Raw genomic sequence first — 19,606 nt, forward strand, 5'->3', positions numbered from 1 at the left:
TACGCCGCAGGGTACGCGGCGACCCGCACCATACGTGGAAATGCGGTCTTTTTTTGCTATTAAAACATGATTTGTAATGTGAATTTGCAACACTTAAACTGCAAATAATAGTTTTTGACGTGACATCAGATATTGCGCATGCTCTCTGCGAAAGGATGAGGCAAATCGGGTCGCAGCTGCTTCAACTGTGCGATGCCTTCACGAGGAGCGACCAGCATTTCAAACATGCTTGATTTTCTTGCGACCTCACGATTTGTGATCGGGAGCTCGTCGTGAGGTGTTAATCTCTCGTCGTTACCCCACGTATACTGCACGAGGCACGAGCAACGATTGGGTCAAAATCGGGCCCGATCAAAAAAAAGTCGCACGACTGGAAAATCGGCTCAAAACGAGCCGATAATCGCACAGTGTATGCCCGGCTTTAGACAGTTTTTCTTCTTTAGAGTTCTGCTGAATTTAAATGTGCAGAAACTTTTCTGCCACGGATGATGCTTTGCTGTGAGTGTGAATGCAGCGGCACTGCGGCCGGCAGTATCACTTACTGAGAGTTTCCTGGTTGACTATGAAGCTGCAGATGACGCCTTCGCTGCTGCGCCCCAGGGCGAAGCCGTTTCCTCTCAGCACGATATCGAAGGACTCTGTGGAATGTCAACAAACAGGAGATAAGGCCATGACCTCCGAATCGGGACTCTGTCTTGTCTTTCAGCAGGCTCAGAGATGCTGCAAACATTATTTAGCTGCAGTATCTCTGGGACTGATGTCAGACTGAAAGTCCAGTAAGTTTTGGTAGTTAAAGCAGGCCTCCTGCAGAGCATAAATCTGCCGGTACAGAACCTAACAGGAGGATTCACTTACGATTTACGCAGACACTGGAAGGCTCCACGCTCAGGATCTCCGTGCACGATCGCTTTAATATCTGGGGAATGAAGAAAGGGTAAAAATGGCTACATTATTGCTCGGGGGAGAAGAATAAATACATCAACTCCTGGGCGTTATCTTCTCCGTCACGTTCGGGGGAAAACAGATTAGGTTGCAACACCTGAGAAATGTCTGGCTCCGTATCGGCGCCGGGGCGGCTAAAGGAGAACACTGGATATCAGCGGCGAGGAGAACAGGAGGTAAAACAGCAGCTGTGTCAGCCTTTATGGGGAAATTATGCAAGACTATTACTGTCCCTCAGTTGTATTAAAAGCTCCGGGATCGTGCATTATCATATAAAGAGGTCTATGTGAGCCCACTGTCATCGAGCCGCACTTCCCACTATCATTCAATAAATCAACAAAGGGGAAACTATGCAAATACCGGTTCACAGTCAGTAAAAAGAAGCATATTAACTGCAACAGAGGACACTTGAACCTTTCATTCGAGGTTGGACGGAGGCTCAATCTGAAACGCCGAAGACCGAATGTTTACAGCGGCTTTATTGGAGATGATGGTTTGATATAGACTTGTTAAAGGGGGAGAGGGCGGTCTGACAGCCGGGGGGGAAATGGATCTGCTGCTGATCCTCTGGGCCACTTTCCTGCCCATCTCATTACTTCCTCGGCAGCGCCCAAGAAAAATGCAGGAAAACGGGAAAATATACCAAAACTGGGAGTTGCACTTCATCAAAATGAGGGAAAATGACTTTAGAGTCCAGTTAAGGACGTCCACACATGAGTGTTTTGCAGTGACTGGACCGGCTGCAGCGTACGGCGAGATAAGAGGCCCTGGCCCGGATTCGCTCGAGCAGTAGTTTTCCATTTGTGTGGAATGACAAATGCTGTTTATGAGCCGCACAGAAAGAAGGAGGCGCTGATCCAACTGTCTTATTAAGTGTTGCAACCTGGGATATTTCTGAAGCCACGCAGCTCGTTTAGACACTTGGGGAAAGTTTCATGACGAGATCAGCTTTCCGTCATGAGTTATTTAACACTCAAACAGCCGTGAGTCTGTAGTTGTAGTTTAGGGATCCACTGAAATGTGGGAAAACCCCCCAAAAGGGTCACGGCCCGGAAAGTAAACAAGGTGCCTACGAGAGGCTAGAAGCACACTCTTCCCGGGGGTTTCGTGGCGTGCACGGTGCACGGATCCTGCAGCAAACGGCTGCACAGATGATCTCAGTCCAGCGGAGAAGCGATCGGGCCAACTAGCCGGAATCCAGGATTACTAATCAGAGAGGAATGCTGCTCGCTCCATTTGGATGCTGGGAGCGTTGCGGCGCTCAGCCCCGTGCGTCGAGGCCGGGGATGTTCTCACAGGCTTCCAGGAATCGCTTGTTGCACATGAAAGTCACACGCAAACACTTGTGCAGGACATGGCGTCGATCCACTCCGCACAAACCGATCAGAAAAGGATTTAAGATGAGATGAGATAAGATAGTCCTTTATTGATCCCCAGAGGGGAAATTTGGGTGTTACAGCAGCTCAAAGTCAGGTACATGTTCAGGGCAACATGAACTCAGACTGAATAAAAGATAAAAATAAATTATAAGTATGAAAAATAAAAAATACAAAAATACAGTAAAAAAGAAACTCTAAATATCCCTAAATAAAAGTACTCCAGAGGCTTTAGTTGTATTATTATGATAATTACTAAAGATGAAATGAAAAGCTCTCCAGAACTTGCATACTTTCGGTTAGCATCACAATTTGTGTGCGTTTCAACTGAAACAATCCTGCCAGCCGTTTTGAAATGCAGTCACATGTTTCATTGCAGAAGCAATAAAGTTAAAGACACTCAGGACGATATTTAATTCCTGGATATTCCCTTTTGCACAGACGACTTTATTATGCAGCAGATTCAAGTCATATAACACCAAATAATATTTGGCGTGAAAGAGTGCATGCATCATTTCTGCTATTTGTTCTTCTGAGACATAAAAAACATGAAAGGAGAGCTTGAATTCAGATGTGTATGAAGGTGACGGTCATTTTAAGAACAGCGGCTCCAAGGAGTCCCGCCCTTCGGCTCCGCCGCTCCCAGCTACATGTCTGACAGCTCTTTTCCAAAACACTGCTGGCCCCGTCGGCTGTGACACACATGCACGTCCGGCTCGGGTCGGGCCATCCTGCAGAGCCGTGGGCTCGCACTAATGCGAGGATGCCGTCACACAGCCGACAGCATTCGGCCTCAGAGCTGCTGCGAGTGGAAAGTATCGCTAACTGGCTGGCAGAGTTGACACTGTTTAAAGGGCTCTGAGTCTCCCAGAGCTGCCTGCTGTGCACGGAGAAGACGTGCTCGCTGATTTAGGCTGGCTGCTCTTTCATTTCCCGTGCAGCTCATCCAGAAGTTTCCCAGCAATTAAAAATCACATGTAATTTACCTTCACCACAAAAGCTGCAGAATAAACACTTGAAAGAATGAAGCTAAAAGTGGACGGTTTTGTCTTTTACATGGAGATGAAGAGGAGGTACACTTACTGAGTTGACAATGCCTTTGAGAGCGTGGAAGCCATCTTTGACAGGAAACACTTGGTCCTTGGTGTCGGCGATCTCAGCGAGCTGCCGGCATCCCGGAGGAGAGGAGAAGAGGAGAAAGCAGGAGTGGTGCTGATTTAACACGGCTTTCCTCTCTTTCCTGTACATGACTGAGGACCGTCCCTTCCTCTCGTGTCATGGGCAGGAGGAGACGTGGCAGATGGCGGCGAACGCTTTGCTCAACTTATTACAGAAAAACCAAACGTGGAGCGATATTTCCCTTGTTTCTGACTTGGTGAGGGCTCGTGGCGGGACGGTTGCCAGTGGTTGTAAAGGATAGACCCCCATGTTGGATGAAAGACGGGAAAACAGACGGAACAAGAAGCATTGTGTGACGCTGGGAGCTGAAACTGAGGGATGAAGAGTGTGAACAGCCTGATGGGCCAACGAGCAACTTCACAGCTCATGTAAATGATGCTTTAACGCTTCCCGATGAAACGGCACGCAGCGCTCTCGCTAAACTCATAGTGACACTCGTGTGTATGTTGTCGCCCTTGGATGGATAGGGAACAATGCTGGCTCATTCACAAGTTAAAACACTTCTCTCCACTTTATCTGCTGCAACTGATTCATCTGTGCAGTGAAATGTTCTTCTGATAACAGATGCAGCACTATTCCTCAGTCAGAGGCTCTTTTATCTGCTTTAATGTCCACTTTTAACACTTTTAACACATTAAACATGTCTCTTTTGTCTGTTCTGGTCGTCTCTTTTTATAACTCACACGACTTCATCAGCGACAGTGAAACCACTTCCCACAGAGACAAAGACACTCAAAACAAATGAGTGACACGTGAGACTAAATCTTACATGCGTCCTCAAACTAAAATATCGATACTTTTGATACTTTAGTCATTTGTGGTAATGTATTAACAGGAATACGTGGAAAGTAACTAAACTATTCAGATTTTGTCTAAATGACACGCTGCTGGTAGGAACTGCTTTTTTTATTTTCAGTATTTATAGTAATTTTTATTATTGTTTATTATTCTTTTATTTTAATGGTTTGGGATGTTTTTTTAGTGATGGAAAACAGCTTTTTCAAACACGCTGGTTCTTCTGTTGTTGTAACAGCTCGGCTGTATTGTGAATGAGGCTGCTACCTCAGTATGCTTATATAATATATATCATATATTATTAATATATATATAATATATAATTATACTTCTGACTTTAAAATAAATAGATAAATAGGTGACTGAATGTTTGTATCGAATCAGTATCGCCGATACCAGCCTGAATGTTACTCCACGTGCGCATGCATCGCCCAAGACGAAACCCCCCCAGCGCGAGTGAACGACCCTCCACGCCTGCAGGGGGCGCCGCTGACCTGGACTGTATAAAAGCTATGAAGAAAAGTCTTAAAAATGTCTGGTACAGAAGTTGTGATCCCTCCTCTGGCGTCCTTACCTGCTGCTCGTCGAAGTCTTTGATGCCCACGCAGTAGACTCGGGCGCCGTATTTCCGCGCCTCATCAGCCTGCAGATCGGAGGACGGCGTGAACGGGAAGAGAAGAAGAAAAGGCCATGAGTCAGCGTGCGCGCTAACCCTTCAGGTGTTTGAGTGAGAAGATAGTCACCTCCTTCACGGTGAGCTCGTGCACGTAGACGGCCAGCTTCCCGTCCGTCAGCGCCAGGATGATGCTGGACGACTTGACCGGCTGCTGCTGTATCTGAACTGAGGCCTGAAGTTTGAAGCAACGAGACGTTTCATCAGATCTCAAGAGTATCAACGACCAACGCAGTGAAGCTGAGAGTCTGAGAGAGACCACTCACCGCCTTCAGTCCCTCGTGCATGTAGGTTTCCCCGGCCGGGTTCACATCCCGCAGCCGCTCCAGACCTTTCTCGATCTGGTACCTTGAAATAATGAAGATTTAAAAAGTAGAACAACATTACCAGAAGTCCTTGTCTAAATTTTATTCCTCATCAGCGTCTGTGCACACGATGCCCATCTTTTTGTTTTTGTCCACCAAATCTGAAACAACAAGCCCTGAACCTTGAACCCTGATTCCTGAACCCTGAACCCTGAACCCTGAACCGTGAACCGTGAGCCGTGAACGTGAGTGTTTGTTACCTGTCTCCGGTCAGAGGCAGCAGGACCTCTGCGTTGGCCGAAAAAACGATGAAGGACACCCTCATGCTCGGGCTGGTGAGAGAAACAAGCGCCAAGGCGGTTTTTTCAGACCTCATAAACTCAGACACAGAAAAAAAGTAAAGAGCACATCCACCTGAGTCGGACCAGAGAAAAACCCCTGACATCACTTCATCTGATCTTTGCTTCCTGAACCCTTAAAGGCTTTGTGTAGGTGACGGCCTTATAAAAAGAGAACTAGAGGAAATTCCCATTCCCATTCGTCCCCTCTTGCTGCTTTGGTTTGGGGCTGTAGTGGTTGTGTTCGGGGTGGTTCTACAGTAGCCTATGTCAGTTTGAGGTGTTTATGGTTGTATTGCATTCATTCCTGTGCTCCCCGCACGGGGTGTGGTTTAGGGTGATTAATATGGCCAAGAAGTAGTTTCGGGTTGTTAATAATAATAATAAAATTTCCTTAAATCACAGCTTCATGAAATTTGAATATGTTGAAGCCTGCAGCATGTTGAGTCAGGGAACACTTGTACGATGTCTCTACGATAACCTGTTGCGTAGCAACAAGCGTTCAAATGAAATTTTTCTAAATTGAAATGTAAATATCGCAAAGACTGTAATAATTGGCATAATGAGGTTGTACGGTCCTTTAGTGCCAATCGAGCCGAGTGTTTGAAAATTTGAACGATGTCTCTACGATAAAGTATGGCCGAGTAAAGCCTGAGTTATGGTTCTGCATCAAATCGACGCCGTGCACACGCCGTCACCGTGACGCCGTAACCGTGACGCCGTCGTGAACCCTTCGGACTTCTCCGTCAGTCCATTTCGTCGCGGTGCAGTACCCCCCGTGACCGCTATGTCGCGATCTTTTCCTGAATGGTTTATTCGACTTTTTCCGGTCACAGTGAGTCAAAGAGATAAGGACAATTATTGTGCAAAAAAACAAAAACAAAAAAATCACACATACACGAAGAAAAGAGCGCTGAAAGTTCACGACTGCTTCAAACCGGAAACCGGCGTGTGGTACGTTTCGACACGTACCACACGCCGTAGGCACGGCGTCATTTTGACGCAGAACGATAACTCAGCCTTAAAGAGGAACAGAATTTTTGCCCTTTTTTTTGCTTGCTAGCCGCTAGCGTTGCCACGGTAACACTTTTGACTGAGAAAAGTAATGCCCATCGAGGCAACGATGTATGCCATGCATGGGTGCACGTTGCGGTTCAGGCCGCATTAACGGACGAAAAAAGCGTGTGGAATAATAATAAGAAAAGGGAAACCTTTTCTGTATACCAATATAGACTTTTTTTCCATATCAGAGCGGGGTCATGCTGTACCCCGCGGCTGCGCAGGGGGATTTTTGCGACTTTACCTTGTTAGCAAAATGCTAGCAACATTGCCCTTTGGGCCATTTTGGACAATTGCAATATGGGCATGCCACTACTTGATATGCCCATTATTGAGATGCATCACTTTTAATGTCTACTAATATTAGTGTGTGATTTAAGCTTCTGGGAGGAAGTGAGGACACGTTCTGTGATGATGACGGTGAGTCACACACATCCTGCCACACATCCTGCCGCTAAAACACTACATATACACATATATATATATATATATATATATATATATATATATATATATATATATATATATATATTTATATATGTACTTGTGACTTTCTAAGCATGTAAATTACCTTGGGACACTAAAATAACGCTGAGAGATATCTCTGTAAATCCGGTGCTGTTTATATTTAACATCAGAGGATCTAAACAGCCGGTTTCTGCCTAAATGTCCCACAACACAGAGGTAAAACAAACGTCCCTAAACACCTTCCTGTCGGAGATGTGACACGTCCCTGTAAACGTGCACTGCATCAGTTGGCTGGTTACACAGCTGCACTCTATCCAGGATTAGTCCGTTTTATTCAGGTTTCATAGGAGCGGATGTTTGACAACCTGGCGAAACCCCCGATCCTTCCCGGGACCCCATTCGGACGGTACGTTAGACTTTTGAAGAAATCTCCAAGGAGGAACGTAAGAACCTTGAAGGAAAGGAGGACCTCTGAGAATAAAGTTGCTTTCGTCAACGAAAATTATGACTAAATATTGTCGTCAACGAACCTTTATCACCTGAGGAAAACAAGGCGAAACGCAACGAAAATGCTGGTCATGTGACGATAACGATAATTAAATATATAATGCAATATCGTAGACGAATAAAAACGAGACTAAAATGTAGATACAAAATAAAAACTCTGCTAAAATGTGTCTTCATTTTCGTTGACCAAAACGAGATGAGATGAAATGTTCTAACAAAGATCCTTAATATCCATGTTTTAAGTAGTTTCCTCTGGTTTAGTTCTGCTGCTGGGTGACGTCACGTCCTCAATCCCAGTCGCGGCCCGCAGGGAATCAGATCCAGATCTAACATGCAGCTGCATGTTAGAGGCTGATGCCGTTAACGCAGAGCTCTAGGTTCACGTCAATTAAAAACAAAGTTAAATAGAGAAACCGATGGCCGGCCACGCGGGGATCTTCTCTGGGGCTGGGAGAAAAAGAAGAACCATCTTTGGATACACTTTCCTACATAGACGTGGAAAAGAAAACCCAATGTGTCGTTGAAAAAGAAAAAGATGGGGAGAAATTGGGAAAAATAAATATGTTATAAACTCAAATTAGAGCGTCTTCAATCAGCAATTGAGGCTGAGATTTGAGCTTAAGACATCTCAGAAAACACAAAGTTCCCAAAAGTAGGAGTAACAAAGCGAAGGAAGTGAATATCATCCAATTCCTGCAGCTAAGTTTCAGATAATCAAGCGAGGGTGATGGATCCGTCCACTTCGCTCCACATGGAGGAACAGAAGTGCTCGTGGTGGTGGAGCATTGTTCAGCAGATTGTCCCTGCCGCCTTCCAGCGCTTTCTCTTGCTCTACTGTACATTGTCATCCTGTCAGGGGATAAGCGTGGAGCCGGACCCCCCACCACCCCCCCACCCCGGTGCAAATGGCCGTTCTCACAGCCCAGAAGACTACTCCTCTCTGCCACCCACTCCCACCTGGTGCCTTTAGCTATTTTCTTCCACCAGCCCCCCCGTTCTGGCTGGGTCGCCGCCGTCTGTACTGTGCTGGCAGGCGCCGCCTGACTCAGCCGTTACGCAAGCCCGGCGAGTCCAGCACATTTCCACGGTTTGGCCTCCTTCCTCTCAAATATGAAGCGGGGGGATGCTGCGGGTTGTGCAAAAAAAAAAAAAAAAGGATAGTTTGGAAAACAGGTGGAAAATCGTGCAGGCCGGAGATGCTGATGTGAGCGCGGGGGAGAGAAAACCGCCGGCGGGACGTCAAACACGTGTAAACGCCACTAATTCAGTTAAAATGTTTTCACTTCTTTCCCCAACCTCCAGAACTTTTGTTTATATTTCCTGCTGTCGCTTTTTCCTCCGACGTGGTAAATAAATAAGCAGCGAACGTTCATTTGGCCAGACGGAGGGCCACTATGGCGCCCTAGAGTGGGGCTACAAGACTGGGTCAGATTGACCTGAGCTACGCTGTTGTGTTTCTCTTCCGTCTTCCTTTTTGTGTTATTTATTACAAACAGACAAACAAAGCAGTACAAAAACAAAACAACAGAATCAATGTTTTTGCTCAGATTTCTTCTTATATGTGGGCGTGTATGTGGGTGTGTATGAGTATGATGGTTTTCTCGAATTATGGTTATTTTAGGAGAGACAGCAGTAAAAAAAAATTAATGAACAAATAAATAAATAAATAAATAGGATTAATTAAAAAAATAAAAAAATAAATCAATAAAATAAATAAGGAAAATTGATAAATAAATAATTATATATATATATATATATATATATATATATATATATATATATATATATATATATATATACTGTATATATATATATAAATAAATAAACAATAATAAAAAATAATAAATAGGAAAATAAAATGTTTAAAAATGAATAAAATAAATAAGGAAAAATAATAAATAAATAATAATAAAAAAAATAAATAGGATAAATAAATGAATAAAATAAATAAATAAGGAAAAATAATAAATAAATGAATAAATAAATGAATAAATAAATAAATAAATAAATAAATAAATAAATAAATAAATAAATAAATAAATAAATAGGATAAATACATGAATAAAATAAATAAATAAGGAAAATGAAAAATGAATAATAATTTAAAAAAAAGGTTAAAAGGGGGAGTAAGTATTAACGCAAGAAGAAATGAGAGAGAAAGGGATTAGGGAGGAGGGAGGACAGAAGAGAAGAGAAGAGAAGAGAAGAGAAGAGAAGAGAAGAGAAGAGAAGAGAAGAGAAGAGAAGAGAAGAGAAGAGAAGAGAAGAGAAGAGAAGAGAGAAGAAAGGAGAGAGAAAGAGAGACATAAAGGGAAAAACAAACAAACAAGCAAAAAGTGACCATGGTCTTGGGGGGTCCGGACAGCAGAGCCAGAGCGGAGTTATATCTCTTCCGTGTTCCTTAAAACGAACTAATCAGGAGTTAAACCGGAGACTCTGACGGTGGCGCCTTCACACTCACCTCACAAACCGGTCGGTGAGGTTCCTCACGAAGGAGTAGATCTCGCCCCAGTCGGTCGCCACGCTTCCGGACCTGAAACGGGAACCCAACAGTCAGTCCACGGCAGCAGGGGGGGTTCTGGGTTCTGGGCACTCGTGCTCGCTGCGACCACCACAGTTGGACATCAACACCGGCCACATGCCGTGTGGTTGTACTGACAAATCTGCACCGCAGCCGCTGCCTCAGCTGTCGGAGGATTCTCACAGGAGCTCCTTCCTTCCACACATCTAGACATGTTCTCGTGCTGGTTCTCTTTTCTTTTTCTACTCCTCTTTAAAACTGATATGTATGTGGGAATCCCTGAAAATAGGGCTGGGCGATATGGACCAAAAGTCATATCTCGATATTTTCTAGCTAAATGGCGATACTCGATATATATCTCGATATTTTTTCTGTGCCTTAATTGGGGTTTCCCCCAAAGCATTATAGCATAGCATCTCTGTTAGCTTCATTTTTTTCTGAGGCAAACCCTTAAAAAAACAGTCAGTTTTAATACAAAGCCTCGTGCCAAATGTCACACAGGTACCTTTGTTAACAGAGGTCTGCACAATATCAAAATGTATAAAACAAATGAAATAAAAATAAACTGCCTGCATCTATAGAATAAAAATGCTTCTTGAATAAAATAAAACAAATATCCCTTTCCTGCATAACAATTAAATTAAAATACACTGTGCATTTAATACAATGTAGACAGTAACAGGCAGACTTTTCCACTGAGGTTGACAGTTGTGCAAATAAAACATTTGTGCAAATCTCAAATAAAACATTCAAGTCAATTTGTCACAAAATAAGCTATATCAAAATCATTAAAAAAAAAAAAAAAAAAAAAAAAAAAAAATTTAAATCGATATAAACGATATTGTCTCGTACCATATCGTGTTTGAAAATATATCGATATATATTAAAATCTCGATATATCGCCCAGCTCTACCTGAAAACAGAACTGGGTGGGGGTCCGTCGTGGCCCCCGGCCTCCTTCAGCCTCCCTAAGAATTTATCTCTCCTCTTGCACTACATGTACAGTTAGTTTTATATTACAATTTTGTATAAGTGATTTTATTTATTTATTATTCTTGTTTTTTCTGTGTGTGTTATGCTGTCATGTGGAGCTGCTAAACAGATTTTCACAGCGAAGTTGGAAACAATGTTTACAGTGACAATAAAGGATTCTATTCTATTCTATTCTCAGCCTCCCTCTATATCAGAACGCAATTAACGTCTTAATAAGTGCAGAAACAGATCAAATGGTCCTAACCAGGTCTGAACGTAGACCCTCAGATAAACAAAAACACACTGTAACGTCAAGTACGTATTTTCTTTGTGATTTTATCAGTCTTTCACATCACTTTGGAGGAATTTGGGCATTCTTTAGTTCACTGGGGTTCACAGCCGCCTGCTTATTCTACCTTCTCTTAACGTTCCACCGCAGCATTTCAATCAGACTGAGCCCTCGGCAGGAAAGACTCAAGGTGTATTAACTAATAGGTATTAATAACCCTGTCAAACTCCATCTTTTGGTGGGACATTAAGAGAGCTTTACATCAACAAATGTCTACAAACTAGAGCTGCAAGTTAGAAGGAAGACATGAAATATGCAACATGACAGTAAAAACCAAAATTTTAGTGTATGTCGTCTTTGCAGCAGAAATTATCTCCTGGCTTCAACCGGCCCAGACGAAACACGTCTAAACTGGGCTGTAACGTTCCCTCTGCTTGGCCACATGTGTTACTGGCATTTAGACTCATGGAAATAACAATATTTCACCGTTTCTTTCTGATATCACTTCGATACTGAAAATCCATATTCACCGACACAATGTGGTACAGAAGAGTGGGCTGAAATACCTACAGCCTCGTGGTTTCATCAGATGTAACATTACAAACCTGCTTTTAATCTTTATTTTTCCTTAAAGAGAGGAGAAACTTTCCCCTGGAAAACTCCTCAAATCTGTTCAGTCAATCCCCCACACCTCAGAAACCTCTGACACTCGTGAGATCTGAAACCTAACTAACTTCTCTGAACGCTGCACAGTCGGACTTTGGGACTGAAATGCTGCAACATCCGCCCCTGAGAAGATGAGAAGCTGTCTTAAATGTTTTCCACTTGAAAGTAATTATTCTCCCCGTCGAATGACGGAAATTATTTAGAAACAGCCTCGATCCTCATATAACTGTTTCTCCCAGATCTTTGCTGATGTTTTTCCTTCCTTGGCCTTATGTTCACGCACAGCTGACAGCCCTGGCAAAGCTGGAGCTTTCATTTTTGGCAACGATCAGGTATTTCGGTGCGTTAGATTATCAGCACGTGGCTCCTTCCTGCAGTCTTGATGGAAACAACGAGCGCGGAGCTGCAGCTGCTGTTTGGCCTGGTTCCTGTTGTACCACGTGGTGCGTTATACGTTTTATAGTTTCACTTTGAGGGTAGTTCTTTTTTAATAGCATCATCAAACGTAACCTCAAAGGCAGGCCTGGCCCGGCTTAGAAGGGACTGACTTTTCATGGTTCTGCGACTGCTGCTGCTCCTCAAACAAAGAAACTCTCGATAACGGCTGAATAATTGACCCTTTATCAGTCTTCTGATTGGTCCCTGACTGACCAATCAGAAACATCATCCTCCGTCGCTACATCCTTTTTATGAGGTTGGACCAAATAGCCGTCTCTCTTGTTCACATCAATCGAAAAAGTAGTTTTTACTTGTATCAACATTTAAATCACTGGATTATTTTTTTAAACTTCATATTAGTAAAAGAAACACTTGTAGTGCAGTGAGGGAGCAGCATATTTTTATCCTCAAACTGGCAGAAATCTGATTCGTACTTCCAAAACAAAGTCAGCTCGGCAGCAGCTACAACCCATAGCTACAACCGTGAAAGCGTCCATTTATTTATCTTAAAATGGTTAAGCGGTGTGTAAAAGTTGTAAAACTGACACCCGTTACCCAGAGAGAATCACAGAAAATACATTTCATCCCAAAACCAACGGTAAATTAAGAAAAATGTCTGCTTTGGATAAATCTATGTGGACAGCCGCACCTTCCACCGTGTTATCAGCTAAACTCATCAAAAATATCTTGTTTTCACCGAAAACCTGTTTTTCAAACTCACTCCACGGTACCTGAAGTGTTCCTTTTTATTAATATCTAGTTGCTGTTGATTTTCTTTGGTCCAATAATTAGAAATAAAGTGATGTAAAACTCAGTTTTTACAATGGAAGTGGACGGGAGAGATGACAGTTTTGTCCGACCTGACAACGGGGGCGGGGCTTGACAAAGGGTCAATTACCGTTAAACCGGAGAGATGGCTGGAGAAAACAACAATCAAATAAAAATTCTGAGGAGATATCCAATTAATGCAATACTAGATTGTGTTAAAATTCAAATATATTTCCTTTTGCACAGCAAGGTTGAGGAGCATTGTTTTATCTGCAGGGATAAACTCAGCACATAACTGCTCAATAATCTCGCTCATCATCCGGTAATTATGCCGTTTAGGGCAGGGTGGTTTAAGAACATGTCAGGGGAGCCGGCTGCTGCTCGGCATGGGAGGACAGGATTCAACTCAGTTCCTGTCGAGGCTGGAAATGTTCCAGGTTACGCTGGAAGTCCGTTTGCAGCTCTGCAGAGTTTTGCTGGGCATAAAAGACATAAATAAAATACTGATGCTTGGAAATAATGTATTTGCTTCCTAGGTTATACAAAGTAATCTAATGGAACAATTTATAATTAGCATTCGATCATTTCTAATTGACATTTCCCAAATTTTGCCCATTGTTATGAACATTTGGAGAGACTTAATGAAAACCCAAACTATTTTTACCGCTGAACATCACGTTTGTTTGATGTTACCATACCACTGCAGGACGATTTGAGTTCTGCACCGCATTAGAAGTTAGCATTAGTTTGTTCTCTCAGATGTAAGTCGTTTTGGATAAAAGCGTCTGCTAAATGACAATAGTAGCAGTAGTAGCTGGATGCTGGCCAGTGAGACCACACTCTGATGCAACCCCCCAGTCTCGCGCTCAGAAGGTGTGCCGATTTTTTCCAGTGGCCAGCCGCGGTACTGCAACAAAAATGGGGCCATGGGGCCCAGAAAGCTTTTTTCCCATAGACTGCAATAGTAAAAGAGAAGCCTCTAAAACTGTTCACAGGACACCTCCAGCTGTAATCACCGGCAATTACTAATCTTTGTATTCTATATTTTTAAGTCATGGACTTTATATCCGTCAAAAATGTTTTATAACGGCCAGAAAAGTCAAAGAAAAGTCTCTTTCTGGGCGTGACGTCACGGCCGTGTCGGTGCCATTGATGTTGCCCCGGGGCATGATGGGAGGCCCCAGAGCATCATGGGAGGTGACTCAACTGCGCATGCTCTATGGGCCCGTGTACACGGAAGTAAACCAGGAAGTCTGAGATTTTTTCGGCACATGCGCTGGCTGAGCAGAATGCATTGAAATGAATGGGCGGCCATTTTGGGCACTGTATCCAGTTAATATTATAGATCCATGCTCTGATGTGGTGCGGTGAGAAACACCAAGGTACTGGGGATCAGGGAGCAGCAGAGGTCAGGAACCCCGCGTAATTCACACAGTCGCACAGGATTGGGCTGGAGAGCGCGGCCCATTGGATTCCCTCGCACATCTGAGAAGAGGTACCGATACAGCAAGACTCAGGATGCAGCAGAGAAGCCATGTACAAGAAAGGACATAGAGTACCGTACTTCCTCAGGGAGCTGGCTTACAAGTTGTATCTGGCCTCGGTGGCCCTGGTGGCCTTGGTGACGTGGCCCTGGTGGCCCTGGTGGCCTTGGTGACGTGGCCCTGGTGGCCCTGGTGGCCCTGGTGGCCTTGGTGACGTGGCCCTGGTGGCCCTGGTGGCCCTGGTGGCCCTGGTGGCCCTGGTGGCCCTGGTGGCCTTGGTGGCCCTGGTGACCCTGGTGGCCCTGGTGGCTTTGTGACGTGGCCCTGGTGGCCCTGGTTTCCCTGGTGGCCTTGGTGGCCCTGGTAGCCTTGGTGGCCTTGGTGACGTGGCCCTGGTGGCCCTGGTGGCCTTGGTGACGTGGCCCTGGTGGCCCTGGTGGCCTTGGTGGCCCTGGTAGCCTTGGTGGCCTTGGTGGCCTTGGTGGATTTGGTGGCCTTGGTGGCCCTGGTGGCCTTGGTGACGTGGCCATGGTGGCCCTGGTGGCCCTGGTGGCCTTGGTTGCCCTGGTGGCTTGGTGGCCTTGGTGGATTTGGTGGCCCTGGTGGCCTTGTTGGCCTCGTCTGCCGTCATCTGCTGGGTGTGTAGCATCAGTGACTCCAGGAAACAGAACAAACTCATAAAGAAGACTCAGCTCAGTGCAGGGGGGCCTGTGACCGAGCCTCTCAGGCTGATTACACACAGAAGAGTGCTGCACAAGCTGCTACATATACTGGACAAAGGTTTACATCCTCCAAACACCACCATGATAAATCATCAGGGTCAGAGACTCCCTCGGCTTTGCTGCAATGAGAACAGGATGTGATTCTTGCCTATTTTTTTCCTCCCATCATCTATTATTTACACTTCAGCAACAGAGGTTAACGTCCAGGAGGAGCCAAGTATGACTGAACTCAGTTTGTGTTCGGATTCAGTCCACGTTTGCGTGTTTGGAGAGGAGTTTCCTCATGCTTCCGGCCAAATCAGTTGCATAGGCGCAGGAAATGAATTGCAAAATAAGGAATCTTTGGTCTACTTTTCTGATGAAGAAACTCTGAGATGAAAGTACACACACATACACACACAAGCATGCACACACACTCCTAACTGCATAGTAAATTATAACAACCAATAAATGTATAAAGCGTCTATGATTGCATCATTTGTAAGTGATGCAAAAGTCTTAGATTGCGAAGAAAAACTAAATACAAAATGTAACTGTTAAGTTTAATCTATTTGCAAAATGCAAAGTGAGCACAGGGAGGAAAAGTCCAACTCCAACCGAGATCTGGTGCAACGCCCCTTCCCCCTCAAGACTGCATCAGTTCTTCCAGGTACACTAAGTCAGGGATCTATTAGGGTCGTGGTCAGGTGTCTGATTAACCATCAGGTGCGAAGGACCACCAGTTTCCTCTGTATGTGGAAACAGTCATTACTTGAAACAGAAACAGGTGTGAAGGTGGCTTAAACCTTGGAGAGGAACAGGTTACAGTAACTGTGCCACCAAGCTGAGGATGTGGAGGGCTCATACGCCTCGGCAGGGCTGAGCGCAGCAGAAAGTGCTAATACCTGGGAAACACTGAGGGCTGCAGATGTAGCGGTCAAGGACATCCAGAAATCTGAACAACACAGAAACTGGCAGGCAGGCAGGTAGACGGCAGCAGATCTGATCTCACTGAAGTTTTGCTCACTGAAGGACCGGAGGAAAGTACATTAACGACTGTCTGCAGCCAAGAGTGAGATATGGCGGAGGTTCGTTGCATCGGGTCTACTTTTTGGCAAATGGAATTGAGTATTTGGTAGACCTGTGTTAAAAAAACACAGATTATTCGATTCTAAATCGATTCTCATATTAAATCCTAAAAATCGATTCATATGTCATAAAGATCGATTTTTTTTTTCATCATTACATTGCTTTTTGTATTTTTTTGTTTATGTCCAAAAACGTTATGCTTTGTTGGACACGAGAATAACTTGTGCCATGTTTTTGTCTTTAAATATATTTAAAAGTATAAAAACATTAAATATTTCTGTTATAATTGCATAAATTGTCTATATTTAATTACTTTATATACTGTCTAAAAAATAAATTCTCAAAAATTAAAAACCAAAAAAGACGTACAATTTCATACGGGCTCTGTTTGCTGCCCTGGATCTGTTTGATCATTCTGCCCCACACGATGTTTCTGAAAGCAGTTACTGTATATCAGCATTCTGGGAGGTGATTGGTCCTTACAGCCATCATTAGCTGCCAATACGTGTTGTGAATCTCAATATAACACTAGTATTAATATGTTGCATAACTACACAGTGATATTATTCATGCAACAGCTCAAAAAACTGTTTTAATAACACTAGCCCAAATCAATATCGGAATCGAATCGGAATCAAATCGGATCAAATCTTGATAATCGATTCTGAATCTTAAGAATCAGAATCGAATCAATTCTTGACATTTGAATCGATCCCCCCCTGGTATTTGGTTCGGAGTCCCGGAAATGCAGACAGATGTCCCCCATCAAAACATCTGCCTGCTCCAAATGTATCCTGCAGCAGGACGACTGGAGTCAGCGTCATTAATAACCATCTCCAGCAGGAAGAGAACAAAGGAATCAAGGAAGTGACGGTATGTCCCGCACAGAATAACAGGTGCCGTTTTGAAGGGCGGCCACAACAAATAGTGATCTTAGATTTTTCTCACTTTGCCTTTTGTAAACTGATAAAAACTGATTTTATATGTATTCATACCTGGTTGAGACTTTTGCACTGTGTAATGTCTGCTTGAACCCACATTAATATCACGTATCAGGCCCAATATTATCCACAGCAGTTGGATTTCAGGTATCGCATAACAGCACTGATATTCGCTTAATTTCTGAGTATGTGATGCTTACCACATCACATGTCAAGTGTGAGTGCATCAATCAATCATTGGTTTTCTGCATTCATTTGTATTACCAATGACCTCACGATACGATACACACCCTGATATTTGAGTCATGATATATGATATTGCGATATCCAAATTTTTCGATATATTGCGATGTTATACATAGTTTGCTGAAAACTGTAAAAGGCATTATGCATCTTAAAATCCGAGTTGCACGTCCAGCAGATTATAGTGAGTCACTGAGTCAAAACAAAATTATTCAAATTATCCATGCCGTTTTATTGTAACTATACAAGCTAAAGTCACAAATTATTTGCATGTTTTTTATATTATTCACATAATATGAAATGAACATTAACAAAACTATTTAAGCCCATGTATACAATAAATTCGTACTGGATTTACAACCTGTCTGAAACATGATTTATAATTTGGAAAAATTAATAAATAAATACAAATCGATATTAAAATTTTGAATATTGAATCGGTCAGCAAAGTATCGCGATATATTGCCATATTGATATTATTCCCGCCCCCCCATCAGCCCTTAAGCATTCTTTTATAGATGATTAATAAAGAAAACCAGTTCATTTCAAGGGGTTCACATAGTTTGTTCTCGCTACTGTTTCAGTGATGCTCTCCTGACATCCATGACCCCAAACCACAAAGGTTGAGGCTGAGGCTCTCAGTTTCTCCCACACACTAACTGTATCTGATCTTCATCTAGTGTCTGAAAACAGACTGAAACAGTATGATTGGAGCATTTTAAGTATTTTCCGACTCCAACGCTCCAATGCAACAGTTTGTTACAAATGAAGAAGCACATTTCCACAAGTTATCTCCAGTTTTCTCAATTCTGCGGGAAATGTGTAGTCGTTTTCTACCAGTTGCAGGGTTGTTTTCCCCTTGTGTGACTTACTTACCTGTCTAGAACAAAGTAGAGGTCGTATGCTCCGTGGCAGGACGCTTGTTCTGCGCGGCCGGACGCGGCCAGCAGCCCCAGCAGGAGCGCGCACACAGCGGCAGCCGCGCAGCGGCGCGTCCCGCCGGGGAGCCGCTGCTCCGGGAGCGAGGGGGGCGACTTTCTTAACATATCTGCCACCAGGAAAAACAAAGTGTAGAAACAAAGGATGATCTTTCACAGAGAGCTGAATGCGAGGTTCATATCCAGCAGCGAGGGAAGACACATGTTACACGTCCTCCAAAACAAGAAAAACTTCTGTGAGTGATTTGCAAAATAAAGGAAACCGCAAGCTCGACGTCAACTGAAGTTTCTACATCTTCCTGACTCACCCTTCACTCACTCACATCCTCAATAAAGAGCTGAGCTGGTCCGTGACGCGCCCCAGCCCTGTAAAGATAATCTAAATCGATGTTATTATCAAACTTCAACTTATGCCGCACGGAGAAAAGTTAGCTGCCTTCACGGACCCGGAGAAAACTCGTAACTCTGAGCACCGCGGGTCTAACTTGAAGATGTTATTGTTATAGACACATGAGTCATAACACGCGGTGGCTCGTGTTGTCCTTTGTAAGTAGTCATAATCAGCATGATGCAGTTAGAGTTCATAGTTCACACTGAAGACGGGAAACATTTAATAATAATAATAATAATAATAATAATAATAATAATAATACATACTCATATGCACTTTTCATAAAATAATCTCAAAGTGCCAACATAAACAAAAAGGAATAAAATGAAGACACATAAAAGACCAGAAGTAAAAGCATAAAAGCACAGATTTACACTGCACATGCTTCACTACTAGATTTATATAGACTATGGAAACACTAAATCATATTTTGGAACACTAAAAGGGGGTATACTATAAAATTATATGTATTTTGTTTGTTTGGGAAGCCTTAAAGACTGAAAATGTGTTATCCTGTGTGTTC

The 19,606-nt window shown here is 43.4% G+C and overlaps 1 protein-coding gene across 2 annotated transcripts in view; it reads right to left on the reverse strand.

Moving 5' to 3' along the window:
• The window catches only part of antxr2a (ANTXR cell adhesion molecule 2a), a 100,607-nt gene extending 81,484 nt beyond the window's left edge, over nucleotides 1-19,123 (reverse strand). Inside the window, exons 1-10 of one of the 2 annotated variants that reach the window (XM_061730674.1) lie at nucleotides 19,001-19,123; nucleotides 18,631-18,802; nucleotides 10,104-10,175; nucleotides 5,531-5,602; nucleotides 5,232-5,313; nucleotides 5,036-5,140; nucleotides 4,867-4,935; nucleotides 3,402-3,482; nucleotides 856-916; nucleotides 543-638 (exon numbers count right to left, since the gene is read on the reverse strand). In XM_061730674.1, the coding sequence (XP_061586658.1) occupies nucleotides 543-638; nucleotides 856-916; nucleotides 3,402-3,482; nucleotides 4,867-4,935; nucleotides 5,036-5,140; nucleotides 5,232-5,313; nucleotides 5,531-5,602; nucleotides 10,104-10,175; nucleotides 18,631-18,800 (808 nt within the window). In that variant the 5' untranslated portion in view covers nucleotides 18,801-18,802; nucleotides 19,001-19,123. Of the gene's footprint in view, nucleotides 1-542; nucleotides 639-855; nucleotides 917-3,401; nucleotides 3,483-4,866; nucleotides 4,936-5,035; nucleotides 5,141-5,231; nucleotides 5,314-5,530; nucleotides 5,603-10,103; nucleotides 10,176-18,630 lie in introns of both variants that reach the window. The other variant, XM_061730673.1, reaches the window with a different exon arrangement.
• Nucleotides 19,124-19,606: the final 483 nt, after the last annotated feature.

The sequence above is a fragment of the Cololabis saira genome, chromosome 9 (genome assembly GCF_033807715.1).
Source record: "Cololabis saira isolate AMF1-May2022 chromosome 9, fColSai1.1, whole genome shotgun sequence".
Taxonomy (NCBI): Eukaryota; Metazoa; Chordata; class Actinopteri; order Beloniformes; family Belonidae; genus Cololabis; species Cololabis saira.